The sequence below is a fragment of the Equus caballus genome, chromosome 15 (assembly GCF_041296265.1).
Source record: "Equus caballus isolate H_3958 breed thoroughbred chromosome 15, TB-T2T, whole genome shotgun sequence".
NCBI lineage: Eukaryota > Metazoa > Chordata > Mammalia > Perissodactyla > Equidae > Equus > Equus caballus.
The window spans coordinates 15,737,851-15,751,835 of record NC_091698.1 but is presented as its reverse complement, the minus strand read 5'-3'; the positions used below and the strand labels follow the sequence as shown (position 1 = coordinate 15,751,835).

The following is a 13,985-nucleotide window of genomic DNA, read 5'->3' as shown; positions in this document are numbered from 1 at the left end:
CCAGGTCACAGAGAGGGTGGCTCCTGAGAATGACAGACTTCTAGATATTTCTAACCTGCTCCCATGTCTCCCCTAGGTTTCTGTCCTTTCCCAGATCCCTCAACTTTCAAACTCTTCAGTAAAAGATCTTAAAAGACCCTACTCTGAAAAATCATGGCTGTCTATGATTCACTAGAAAATTCATGGAATTACTCCCACGCTCTGAATCTTTCATCTAATCACGGGGTTATTATACCCAGAGATTCGTGGTGCCCTCCTTGTTCCCAGCACAGCTCATGAGTGATGAGAGTTTTCCAAACACAGCCTGAAATCAAGCGACTGCCTAATGAGCCCCAGGACGCCACCTGCCGTTGCCCAGTGGCGCCCGCAGGTCTCTCGCGTCTGGGCGCAGGCAGGTGGGAGCTGAGGACGTGGCAGTGGGAAGCCTTCCTCCTCAGGTGGGTGGCCCCAGACAGCACTGGACCTGGGCTCTGCAGGCTTGTCCACAAACTCACCTCACAGCCGAGGGGAGCAGTTGCAGCGGGAAGCCCTGCCCCGGAGGCCCCGGGCATGCCTCGAGCCCCACGTGTCTGAGGATGCCTGCTGTGGGCAAGGCCACTTTGCGATGGCGAGGTGGGAACTAGTGAAGGATGGGCGGAGCCTCAGACTCCAGGTTTCCAGCACCACATGCCGATCAGTGGCCCTCCCTCTGGCTGGCCCAGCCTGGGCTTTGGGCGCCTCCTGTGTACAGACTCCCTGGGGTGTAACCGTTTCTTCCAGAGGATTTGAGAGGACAGAGGAGTGCTCTCCCATCTGCTCTGAGGAAGGAAGTTCAGGTTGCACGGTGCTGTGGTGGGAGGCCACCCAGAAGAGCAACGTGGGGAAGGTCCCCAGCTGGGGTGGCCCGGCCTGCACGTCAGCTCCCTGGAGGCCCCATTCCAGACACCTGTAAGAGCCAAGCCCACACCATGATGTGTAGACGAAGTGCAAGTATCGTCCCTCCCTAGCCTAACTCTTGGGCAGTCTGCACATACTCACGCCTTGTTGACAGTGTGCAGGAAGCCAAGTTTCTGGAAGTTTCTTGGGTAACTCACAATAGGGGTGTAGTTATGGGACCAGGTAAAACTGTCTAATGCCCTGTCTCCCCGGCAAGGGTATGCAGACCTGGGACAGGTCTGGCTGAGTTCTCAGGCCAGCCGCCCCCATCCTCTGGATGCCTGCCTCCTCACTCCCGGCAATAGTGCAGAGTGGCTCTGAGCAATAGGCACACTTATCAGCCATTTCACCCCAAACAAGTGTCTTCGTTTCTTTGGGTCCCAGTGCCCCCACATATAAAATGGGGATGATAATACCTGCCTGATAGTTACAGTATTTGTAAAACACCTAGATTAATACCTGGAAAATTATGAATGCATAATAAACAGACACAACGATAACAGTAATACATGAAATGATGTGTATAATAATATTATATGATATAACATATACAATAATGATAAGATGATATGATGATGCCTCCAGTGCTGCCTGGTACGCTCTCCTTCCTTTTGATCAGCACAGTCTTTTTTCCCATATGTTCACACACTCAGTCTATCCATCCTCACCTCTTGCTGACCTGTAAGTTGTTTGGCTTTGCTAGGATTTAAAAGTTTTTTTCTTTGATGTTTTATGTGTCTTCTTGGGCAGAATAATGGCTCCAAAAGATGTATAGGCCTTAATCCCCAAACACTGTGACTGTGTCACCCTACATGGCGAAGAGGCATTAAGGCTGCAGATGGAATAAAGGTTGCTAACCAGCTGACTCCAAATGGAGAGACGATCCCAGAGTATGCGGGCAGTCCCAGTGTGACCGCTAGTGTCCTCATAATAGAATAAGGAGGCCAAAGAGAAAGTCAAAGTGACACCACGTGAGGACTCAGCCGTCCTCACTGTCTTTGAAGATGGAGGAAGAGGCCTCCAGCCCAGGAGTGCGGGCAGCTTCTAGGAGCTGGGAAAGGCTAGGGAATGCCTGCTGCCCCGTGGCCTCCAGAAGGGATGCGGCCCTGCCGAGACCTTGAGTTCAGCCTGTGAGCCTGTCTTGGACGTCTGACTTAGAGAACGGCAGGATGAGAAATTTGTGCTGTATCAGGCCCAAAGTTTGTGGAAATTTGTTACAGGCCAATAGGCAACTAATACCCGTGTTGATATTAGAGTTCACTGTCCAGGATATAGATGTATCATTATCACTTCCAAGTTCCTGGTGGACACTGTTCTGTGATGACCACATTCCACCAGCTCGGAGAGCACGCCTCCTCAGCTGTGCTGAAGCAAGTGCTGTGAAAAACCCACCACCCAGAGCGTCCCCTCGTGACCCCATCATCAGGGAGGGGAGCAGATGACACAGGAGGAGAACGCTCCAGACCTCACACAGAAAGCAAATTGCAATAAGCAGTGGTAAGAATTCACTCTGATTTTGAGCCTTTTGCTTCCCCCAAGTCTTATGTCTGAAAAGTAGCTTGGTTGACAGACCCTTAACACAGCAGAGAGCAGTCTCTTACTGATTTACGACATCACAATCATGACACAGGAGTAGCTGCCGTCCTTAACTCTTCAACTGGTCTTTGTGTCTATAACAGGGAATATCAGATACTTCATGCAGCAGGAAGTCGGAATGATCAGAGTCTTGGAATGATCTGGACAGAAACGTAGAATGTGCGTTCATATGCACTCAACCCACATTACCCATCTGGACTCATTAAATCATTGAATTGCTCAGAAGCACCAAATTGCTTTTTTCCCCCTAACAAATTACATTTTTAAAGTTGCTTGTTTGTTTCACATCTGGCAGTTGAGGCAAAAGCCAAAACTTGTGTTCGGAGTCTGAGAAATCATCACACTCTTTGCCTTTTTTTCCCTGGGGAATTGAGAGAAGGAGGCAGATGCTTGGAGAGGAGGTGGAGGACGGCAGAAAGCCACAAGTAGGACCAACACTGGTCTTGGTGGTCCTACGCACAGCCCGAGTGCTGGGCTGTGGGAATGGCACGGTCTGTGTGAGGGCTGGCTGATCTCACAGGCCGCTGCTGTGTCCCCACAGCCATCTGTCCTCCTGCAGGAGTTGCCGGCAGGCAGCTGGGCTGGGGGCAGGGCAGGAGTTACGCTTTCCTTCCTCTCCTCCTCCATACCCCAAATGCCAGCATCTGGCACCCGGGGACAGTGGTGGAGACTGGCCCAACACTCCTGCACCTGCAGCCATTCCAAGACACTTAGGGCGCCTAGCCAGCCATGCTTCCTGGGCAGCAGGACACTGCATGCCTGCCAGGTGGGCCTCAGGAGCCACCTGCCTCTCTGCCCTGCTCTCACTGCCTGGGGCCAGTTGGGGCCGTGAGCTCCCCAGGTCTGGGCCTGGTCTTCTCCACCTGTGCGTCATCCCGAGCCCCAGCGCCAACCCCGGCTGCCCAAAACCATGGGTTCTCTGCCCCAGCCTCTACAGGCTGGCCCCACAGGCCCTGGGAGCAGGTGGGGCTGAGGAGGGGTGAGGTCTCCCTCAGCACCCCAATGGTCAGATACCGGCGTGCAGATGTTCACCCTAGGATTTGTTGCAAATCCACATTCTCTGGCCCCTTCCCCCAGAGCCACTCAAATAGGTCCAGGATGGAGCCCAGGAACCTGACCCAGGGCCCTGAAGCCAATGGGCGAAGTTTGAGAAATCTGACTTAGGAGCTCTTTTCTTTATAATGAATGTCCTAGTTTCTTAAAGCCCAGGATATCCTGGGTCAGAGCGCCACAGGCAGAGCCCCTTGAGAGCCCTCAGCACAGCCCGCTGCCAGGACCCCTGGATGCTCTCCTTCAGGGGCCCTTCGTCTGGCTGTGGCCGATGAGGGGAGGCAGGGACCGGGGACAGGCTCTCACAGCCAGCTGGGAGCCCACAGAAGACTGAGGGTAAAGTGTTCTCCCATCTTCTCCACCCAGCTAGTGGGCCAGGACCACAGCCTGGGCACTGCCAGGGCAGAGGGGAACAGCAAGGCCGCCTCAGGGTGGCCCCTGATACAGGTCAGCCCAGGCGCAGGCCCGCCGCCCACACAGTCTGTCAGGGTCCTTCTCCCCATCAGGGCTGCAGCCCTCTTCCATATGAAGGAATGACAGAGACTCTACCCTTCAAGCCACTAGCCCCCTCCCAGGTCCCCAGCCTCCCCTCCAGCATGTGCTAACAGGAGAGTTACTGAGCTGCTGCTGTGTGCAGGCCTCTTCCTGGCACTGAGCACAAGCAGAGAGGAGGAGCAAGTCCCTGCGTCGTCAGGGGCTCGCCTGATGGGGTGGGAGACCTGCAGTAAGTGCAGTAAGTAGGTGCTGGCCGGGCCTGCGAGGGTAGGAGTGCTCCGGGGACATGCAGGGCAGGGCAGGCTTGAGGTGGCTGTGACAGGGAAGGGCTTTCAGGGCAGAGGGAGCAGCCAGCGCAGGATCCCTGACCGGGGCATCAGGGCCGCAGCAGGGGGAGGTCAAGCAGCACAGAGGTGCTCCGAGGGCACTGGGAACACAGACGACTTTTCCCAGCTTTGGCCTCTACTCTGAGAGATGGGAAACCACTGGCTCGTTCTAAACAAAGGAGTGCGGTGATCTCCACCTTGTGTTTTCGCTTGTGTGGCTGCTGAGTGGACAGCAGGCAAAAGAGGAGAGAGGGTAAAGCAAGGAGCCCAAGAGAGGCAAGTGCTGGGACCCTGGAGGGCCCGTGGGAGACTGCTGGGGAGATCATGTGGGGAGACGGTGTCAGGAGACCATGGTGGGTGAAAGCGTGGGTCGTGGTGAGAGCGTGGGGGGGAAGACCCTGTGGGGGCGGAGCGTGGTGGGGGGAGATAGAAGTGGGGGAGAGCGTGGTGGGGGGAGAGTGTGGGAGGAGATAGAGGTGGGGGAGAGTGTGGTGGTGGAGCCTGTGGGAGGAGATAGAGGTGGGGGAGAGCGTGGTGGGGGAGCGTGTGGGGGGAGATAGAGGTGGGGGAGAGTGTGGTGGTGGAGCGTGTGGGGGGAGATAGAGGTGGGGGAGAGCGTGGTGGGGGAGCGTGTGGGGGGAGACTGTAGTGAGGGAGAGCTTGGGGGGGGGGAGACCCTGGGGAGAGACCGTGCAGGGTGACGGTGGCGAGGTCGCGGGCATGGGTCAGAGAACTGCTGGCTGCACCCTCTCCCAGGCGTCCCTTGGGGACATTGTCCGGGCCATCGCGGAGTCGTTACTGAGCGCCTGGGCCCCGCCGGCCAACCGTGCCACCTCGGCCCTGGCCCTCGGGCGCTCGGGGTTTTCCTGGAGTGAGACAGCCACGCCCGGCCCGCCGCCAGCCCGCCCGCCTTGGCGCCTGGCAGGGGCAGGTCCGCTCTGCCTGCAGCGCACAGGCCCCTGCGGGTCCCTTCAGGGGGCGCTGGGCGGCCGGTGGCCCGGTGCTGGCTCAGAGGGCTGCTCTTTGGAGGGCCCCTCGAGGCCTCCCCTGGGGGCTGTCAGGCCTGCCCTGTGCTGGCCCGCGGGCTCTGGATCCTTGACAAGGTGCTGGCCTAGGGTCAGGCCCTCCTCTCAGACCCGGGGAGCCTGGCGCCCCCACCTCCGGGACCTGCCTTGGCCCAGAGGGGCCCTGGGGGTCTGTGCCTGCGGGGAGCCCGGCCGCAGCGCCCCTTGGCCTCGGCCACAGGAGGACTCCTGTCTCTGGGTGGATTTTGTGTCCCGTTGATCTGAAATGGGGACTCTGCGGAGGCCTCCGAGGCTGCGGGGAAGGCCCAGGCTTGGCAGGAGGGAGATGCGTGAGAACTCGGCCTCGCTCCGGCGCTAAGGCCACAACAGCTGGTGATTTTGCCGCACATGTAAATAGAGTGACCGTTTACCAACAGGGGTCCAAGTGCCCTCCCACGCGCTGTGGGACAGCTAACCCAGAGGTGTCCTCACCTGCCTGGCCTCAGGAGGTGAGGACAGCCAGTCTAGGGTTGTGCACCCAGGACTGGACAGAGCGAGGACATGGCCAGCGTCCTGCCCTTGCCCGACACCCACCCCTGGGGAGGCTGCCGTCCGCGGTGGGCTGGAGGCAGGGGGAGACCCACACGGAGGGGCTGCAGCATGGGCACAAGTGTTCCAGCTGCATAGATGGGTGTCCAAAAGGACACCAAAGGGAAAAATTATTTAAAAAAAATTTTTTTTAATTAAAACATTTTGGAAAAATTAAAAATAAAGATAAGTAGAAGTTTTTTTAAGTGGTAGCCCTGAATTACAACAGTTTACATCAGAGGGAGAAGGAAAAGGAGAAGGAAGAGAGAAACCCTGCAGGCAGCCTGGCGAGGGCAGGCCTATCCGGGTCGGGCTCACCCACCTCCCGTGTGTCCCCCCAGGTACCGCGTGGTGGTCTCCTACCCACCACAGAGCGCGGCGGAGATCGAGCTGAAGGAGGGGGATGTCGTGTTTGTGCACAAGAAGCGCGAGGACGGCTGGTACCAGGGGACGCTGCAGAGCACCGGCCGCACTGGCCTCTTCCCAGGCAGCTTCGTGGAGAGCTTCTGAGGACGCGCCCCGCCCGCACACTGGGCGCCGAGCCGGGAGTCGCGGCACGAGGAGGGGGAGCTGCTGCGTCAGGGGCCCAGGCCCTTCCCAGGCACCGGGGGCCCCTGGGTGGGGTGGGAGCTCCTGGCCTGGAGGTTGTGCTTTTGCCCAAACCCCCGACTGAGCACACCCTGGGTTCGCCAGTGGAACGCCTCCCTCTCTGTGAACTGTAAAGAGATGTCTGAAAAGGGAAGAAGATGCTGATGCGGCTGATGGCGGCTGTGACGTCCCACAGAGCTGCTGTGCTCTTGGCGCCTCTTGGGCCAGGCTGGAAGCTCTGGCAGGACTGGGGACAGGGCCCAGAGCTCCTGGAGAACGTCTTTGCCCGCTGCCCCGGGCTTCCTGTGGGGTCGCGTGGCTCCATCACCTCTCTATATACCTCAGTCACCTGCCGCCTGGCTCCTCAGCCCAGGGTGTTCCTGGCACAGGGGCCGTCACCGGCACAGTCCTGGGAAAGCCCCACGCAGCTCCCGTGGGGCGTGGGTCCACTGGCTTTGTCTCCTGCCGGTGTTTAAGCAGCGTTTGTGTTTCGCCACCACTGTCCCTTTGCATTGCTTCTTTCTTACATCTTTTTAATGCACAGCTGTTAGACTTTATATATTTCTAATAGGCCATACATTCCCTATTTTTCACACATCTGGTGCTGCCTTTTTGTAAAACTAGTAATGACTCGGTTGAGCTTGAAGCAGAGATGTCTGAGGAGACATCAAATGGGCAGAATTTTCACATGTGCCGCATGAATCCTGGAGAAGTCTTAAAGCCCACGTGCTCCCCTCACAGTGTCGGCTAGTGCTCCACGGAGTAAGAGGGAGTCCATTAGGTGGTTGGAGGAAGTTTGGAAAAAGCTGATTTCTTTAAAACGTACCAAAGCCCCATGCTCTGTCTAGACAGTGATAATTATTACTCAAGGACTGGAAACATTTTGAGGGAAGGTCACTATAATTGCCTTTTGTGTGGCAGTTAAAAGAACATGAAGGTCGACCCCAGCCTAGGAAGGCAGAATTTTCCTTTTATTGCTTTAGAGAGAATGACTACAATTAGCATTATCAGCATATGGTTTCCCACTATCAAAATGTACAGTTTTTACCACAGTTCAGATTTGTCACCTTGTGAAGGTTCTGTCCTTTTTCTTTTTTTTTTTTATAAGTAACTCCTCCTCCATGACGCAGTGCAAACTTTGGTCTGGACGCTAGACGCAGTGGGGTTAACAGGGGTTTGAGGCGTCGCTGCAGACTCGCATGGCCCCAGGAGCTGGGAAGGAGAGACAAGGAGGAGGCCACTCGGGCCGGGGACCCTCGGCCCCCCGCGTGGAGTCCATGGAATGACCTCCCGAGCCCAGCTGCTCGCGCCCCACAGCGCTGGCGGGAGGAGCCCTATCCCAAGCGGCCTCTTTCTCAAGAGACCCACACCTTAGGAACGCATTCTCATCAGTTCAGAGTCACAATTTGTAAATCCTCTCTCTGTATTTTTACAAAACCACTCAGGTTTAAATTAGGCTGAATAAATTTGGTAACATAGAATCTCGCTGGTTTTTACGGATTCAACAGAATCCAGAAACCTGGTCCCTGGCCTGGCGTGATGCCTTTGAAGTACGAACGCCAGTTTTCAGAGTCCTACTGGGATGTGACTTGGCTGTTTGTTACTGCCAGGTGGCTACCACACTGTGGGATCATGCCTAAAGAAAGGCTCTTTTTCTCTCTCCAGATGATAATAGATTTAACAGACTCGAGAAATTTGTTCTGAATCAAAGTCCAGGTTAAACATAAGGAGCCCTGTGCGCTGAGTTAATGACAAGCAGAAGATAGGCATTTGCCATTGGTTGGCACATTAGCTGCCTACCAAGCATAAAAATCGTGTGCATGTTTAAAGTCATGTCCTCACCAAAAACACGCACAGATTAGCACACTGAGTGAGACACATGTTCTCCGGTGAAACCAGAACTAACTCAAATCCCCAGATACAAGGAAAGTCTCTTTATTTTCAACAACGGCAGTTACCAAGCAACAGAGCATACTAACTTAGACCTCCTTTTCTCTCCCAGCTGTCGCCCGCATGGTGCTCATGGTGGGTGGGAATTGCTGAGCAGCCTGGGGACCGTGGTGAGGGGGCCCCCTGGGGCCCAGCACCCGCTGAGCAGAGAGCTGGGGCAAGAGACCAGGCATCTTTGTGAGGCATCAGCTGGCCCTCTCGTGGCAGTGTCAGGGGTGGGCGTGTACTGCCTCGGGAGGGAAAGTGATGCCATAGGCCTGGCCAACGCCAGGGCATCCTCTCGTGCAGGGCTCCTGGAGCTAGTGCCCAACTCCCAGAGAGCAGGGACGTGCACGACCAGCCGCTGTGCTCTAGGCTGAGTGTTTTCAAACACGTTCAGTCAGACTCGTCAGCCTTCAGGACCATTTAACACCCAGACGAGAGCAGCAGCAGAATTAGACCCTTCCTTCAGGCCATCTTGCCTGGAAGAACACACTCTTTGGGATCCTAAGATGAAACCAACACTTGCCGGAAACCCTCACGGTCCCTCCTGGTCCAGGGACTTAGACACCTTGTTGGTGCCGTGGCGTTTGGATGCCAAGGTGACTTGCTTTGAGAAGCACGTAGAGTTCACAGCCACCACTGAGTGAGGTCAGTGGACACTGAGGTGACAGGGACATTCAGGCCACCAAAAGGCCACAGGAGCAGAATGGGGAGATGGTAGGCAAGCACTTCCCCGGCAGCCTCTCAGTGTGAATGCCGGGCGCTGGTGCCCCAAACAAACTCAGCCGAGTGGCTGGGAAATTGTACTTTGCACAGTTCACCCCCGCCCCATGTTTTTGTTATACACAAATGTCAGTGTGTGATTTTGGAAGAATTGACAGTGATAACAAACTGTGATGCCTGTGCTTCTGAGTCCTTAAATAAAAATGAACGTGGAGAGGCCCTGCGTCTGGACGGTGGGAGCAGTGAGACGGGTGCCGAGGCGGGGAGGCCTGAGCAGAAACACCCGGCTGGGTAGGATCAGAACCAGGCAGGCACCATCCCATGTCTCCACAGGCCAGCCTGTTGGCTCAGACACCTGCCACCTCTGAGGGCTTCCACGTGGGGGACACAGGGTCGGTGTCAGGATGGTGGGCTGCCGAGAGCCATGGCCAGCACATCCCAGAGATCTGCTGGCTGGGTGCAAGGCCTGAGTCACAGGCTGGCCAGGCTTGAGACCGTGGAGGCCCTCTAGCTCCCCACCAGGGGCTCATTTGCCAGGGAGGGGAGGGTAACCTCTGCAGACGACTCACTTCCTTTCTTGTGGAAAAATGTCTTCTGTCAATAGTTATTCAAGTCCCTGTCAACCAAGAGTGCCTGGTGTTGACCTACCTGACCACACTCACGACCCTGCCCTTGTATGCCTGGCCCTCCGGGCGCCTGAGCCATGAGGAGATATTTTCTGGAGCATGGGGTGGAGGGTACCTGGAATCCACCACCAGGAGGGACCTCAGGAGGCCACTGACCTCCAGAAAGGTGGGCCTGTCCCAAGTCAGCCAGCTGGACAGACCCTGATGGAGGCCTGCCCCACAGACCTGAAACACGTCAGAGTGTCTCCTGAAACAGGCTGACTATCCTGCATACACTTGAGCCAAAGGAGCTCAGCAAAGAGCCGTTTTGCTCTTCTAGGAAAGTGAAGTGAGCTTGTCTAAGATTAAGTAGCACAGTGTGGGGTGTACGGGGGAGAGGGTAGAGGCCCAGCACTACGGGAAGGAGGCACACTGCTGCTCACTGGCATCTCCCAACAGGCGTGGGCTCTTGTCCTCATCTGCTAGGTGAGCAATCAAGGCTACAAGAGGCTAAATGAATTGCCTCAGAGCACACAGCTCAGTGGAACGCCAAACTCGAGTCTACTTAGCCAACTCTAAAAGCTGGGTGCTAAACCCATGCCCTTCTATAGAAATACTATGTCAAGCATGACTGCGTGGGAAGAGAGGGCCAGAGGACACGTAGGCAGTTCACTGCCCATCACAATCTGTGAGGACAGGGTGCGGTGGCCAGTGCAGCCAAACCAGCTGGGCAGGGACAGCCTGGCTACGGCATTAGATATGGCAACCCCTCAAGGCCTGGTGCCATTTTACCTTCAAAGCATGAAACTACTCCCAGTGGTCTAATGCGTGCTCACTAAGCAAGCAGTACCAATTTCCCTTCTCGGGGCTAACACCCACAGGCAGAACCGCGTGCTAGGCAGGGCAGCTCGACTGCTCCGCTCGTGTCGCAGAGACGTTCTTCTTGTCCACCAGTGAGCTGCGGCTCCAGTTGAGGCCTCAGTCCCTGTGAATTCTGTGAGCAGGAGATGCATCTCTGCCAGTAACTGACAGGTGGCGTGTCTGCACTGGTTGCACGTTGGGTCTTCTTTCCCAGGGGAGACGCTCAGCAGGCCGGCCCTTCATTTAGACTTCCCCATGAAGAGCCATGCTGGGCGCTGCAGGGAGGGAGAGGGCAACCGGCTCTCAGCGGGCCTCCGAGACAACACACAACTGGCTGGGAGTGAGGCAGGCTAATCTGGGAGGAGCGCCTGCACAGAGCCTTGTGAGTGTTCACGGAAGAGGGCGCAGGCCTGCTGGAGGCCTCGGTGAGTCTCTCTCTAGTGTGCTCTTCTAAAAGGGGGAGGCCAGTGTCTAGGGGCTCTCCAAATGGGGGACTGAGATACCATCCCAGATCTTTATTTATGAGGTATTTTCACAAATATTATCTGACTTCATCCTCACAACATCCCTGAGGTGTGGTCTTTATCATTCCCAATTTATAGATAAGAAATAGAGACTCTGAGAAGTTTGTTATTAGCGCTGGCTTAAAGGAATGGCAGAACCAGGGCTTCTGACTTCCAGTCTCTGGCTTTCTCTTGAATGCAGCAGAAATCCTCAAATGATGGTTCTGGCAGCCAGCACTCACTCTCTGTCAGCACTAAATCCCTCATGAGGTGGGCACTGTTGTCAGATGCTTCATAGGTAGAGAAACGGAGGCAGCACGAGGCCGGGTATGTGGTTAGGCCCACACGTGCATACACAGCGAGGCTGGGCCTCACACCTGATGCCAGGAGGAGTCATGCTTGGCTCCCGGTGCGGGAGCTGTGGACGATTGTTCGCCAGAGCGGCCAGCTCTGAGCCGTACCTCAGGAAGCCCGACCGGGGCCTACACTACAGGGAACAAGGACTAGAGCCTCACCAGTCCCTTCCACCACTGAGATTGCTGTCTCTCCTTGTGCTCAGACCCTGCATGTCGGGGGAGAACACAGCATCCCCTCACAAAGCCTGTGCTGCTCAGACGAAGCTGCTGAGGCCCAGAGGCCCTCCCCCCGCAGCCAGCTCCAGCCCCGGCCCTGCCAGAGCCCGTGGCCATCTCTCTGGGTCTTGTCAAGATCTTTGTTATTTGAACGTGTTGCTGGAGTTCTCTTCTCATTTCCTCTTGTCCTTGCAAGTAGTTCCTTAATATCTCAAAGGAGGCCACACCTGGCCACCCACAAGGGAGTGCATCTTGGTCCTGTGAGCCGGAGTTGCTAGGCTCAGATCTAGCTGTTGTCGCCCAACATTTGAGGCTGGCCCTGCCATGCCGAGGCCTGTCATTGGGTCTCCCCTGAACTAGTCCTGTGCTCTGTCAGGCTACACCAAGATCAGCTGGTGTGCTAAGGAGTAAATCCCAGATACCCAGAAATTTGTGACAGTGTCATTAGTCAGGGCCCTGTCATTTGAAAATGTCAAAAAACCTGCTAGAATAAGTGAAATGGGGAAATTCTTGACTCAAGTAATTGAAAAGCTGAGGGTGGTCATCTGAGATATGTGGAAATGATGGGGGTGGTTCTGGTTGTTACAATGACTGGGGAAATTACCCACATTTTGCTCGTGGGGATTGGGCATATTGAGCATCCTGCAATGTGTGGAATAACCCCACACAGTGAAGAGCATCCTGCTTGAAGTGCCCACAGCGTATCCACTAAGAAACTGGTTAAGGTATATTTTACTTCGGGCACAGCTGCATCTGGGTGCTTACATGCTATTCTCGAGTATTGTCTGCTTTGCTCCATGTTGGCTCCTTTTTCAGGCAAGCTCTCCCTACATCAAGGCAATATTGTCACCAGCAGGTTTAGGATAACCAACATCTTAGCCGTCACCACAGGAAGAGAGCTTCTCTTTCTCAGTGGTCCCAGTCAAAGTCCTGGGATCCAAAACCCGTGGACTCCACTGGTTCAGCCTGGGTCCATGTTAATCTCCCTAACTTGGCCTTTGTGGACAGAAGACAGGAATATGCTGACTGAAGGGGTCTGAGATAAAGGCTGTCCCTAAGCTGTCACCGGCCCAAACCACATGGTTGAGAGTGAAGATGAGAGGACACCCGCATAGTGCTGGTAGCACAATGGAAGGAGATATGACTGGTCAGGTAAGAACAGCAAATGCCCAGCCCTCAGGGCTGCTTCCCCTCAAGACACGGCCCCCAGAAACCCCCCAGCAAAGGCTGAGAAGTTGGACCATCAGATGGTCACCATACCATATTTATGAAGATGAGATATGAAAACCAGATCTGAAAAAGTTCCACAGGAAACATTCACGGACTTGGACACAATTATGAATATGGAGAAGAAGTCTTAGTTTAGAGGAAGTCTTCTTTCTCAATGTCCTAAAAAATGGAGCCAGATAGAAGCCAGGATGTAGGAAGGCAGTGTTGTGGAGGAAAGCCACCCGTCCACGCTCCGTCAATGGCTCCAGGCTGCATCCACCCGTTCACTGGAGAACGCACGTTGATAGAGCATGCACACATGCCGGGCTGGCCCGACAGACATGGCAGGAGGGCGGAATTGGCGATCAGGAAAGGAAGGCTGGCTTTGAATGAGTAACTGCAAACCTGGGAAGCACAGTGCTTGAGGGGAGCAGGCTTGGTCAGCCCCTGGCAGAGGGATCCAGCCCACTCATGGACCACATTCACGCTGTCTTCTGCTTGGAGATTCTGGGCAAGAGTGGGCAGTGTCAATGGAGTAGGCAAGGAGTGCACTCCTGCCCAGGAAAGAGGTAGGCTCATTTCTGCCAGGAGAAACCTGAGGATGGGCCCCATCTCGTAAGGTCGTGTAAGGACATTTGCTACGTCTGTGCGTCGTCTCCCTCCCCTCTTACCTGTACTCATTCACCCAACAGCTGTTTCCTAAGACTCCTTATGCCAGGCCCAACATCACAGAGACAATGGAGGCAGGGTGGCCCTGCCCGAGGTGCTGGAGCCCCTGCAGCTTCTGCCTGGTGGGGTCCTGGCCAGTCAGTCAGAAGGTACTGTGCTCGGTGCTGTAGACATGGGGTAAATGAGTTCAGGTGCCTGGAATGGTTTGCTGCACAAAAAAGGCCCCAGCCTGAGCGGCATGCATAACAGACATTCGTGGCCTCACAGTTTTGCAGGCTGGAAATCCAAGATCAGGGGTCTGCAGTGGTGACTTCTTCTGAGATCTTCCTCCTTGGCTTGTGGATGGCCG

General features: G+C 55.4%; 1 protein-coding gene across 3 annotated transcripts in view; it reads left to right on the top strand.

The window, feature by feature from the left end:
• SH3RF3 (SH3 domain containing ring finger 3) overlaps positions 1 to 9,436 on the top strand; it is a 344,795-nt gene extending 335,359 nt beyond the window's left edge. For all 3 annotated transcript variants that reach the window (XM_023618447.2, XM_023618448.2, XM_070234980.1), the window contains one exon: positions 6,316 to 9,436. In XM_023618447.2, coding sequence (XP_023474215.1) covers positions 6,316 to 6,484 — 169 coding nt within the window. In that variant the 3' untranslated portion in view covers positions 6,485 to 9,436. The remainder of the gene's footprint in view (positions 1 to 6,315) is intronic.
• The last annotated feature ends 4,549 nt before the right edge of the window (positions 9,437 to 13,985 follow it).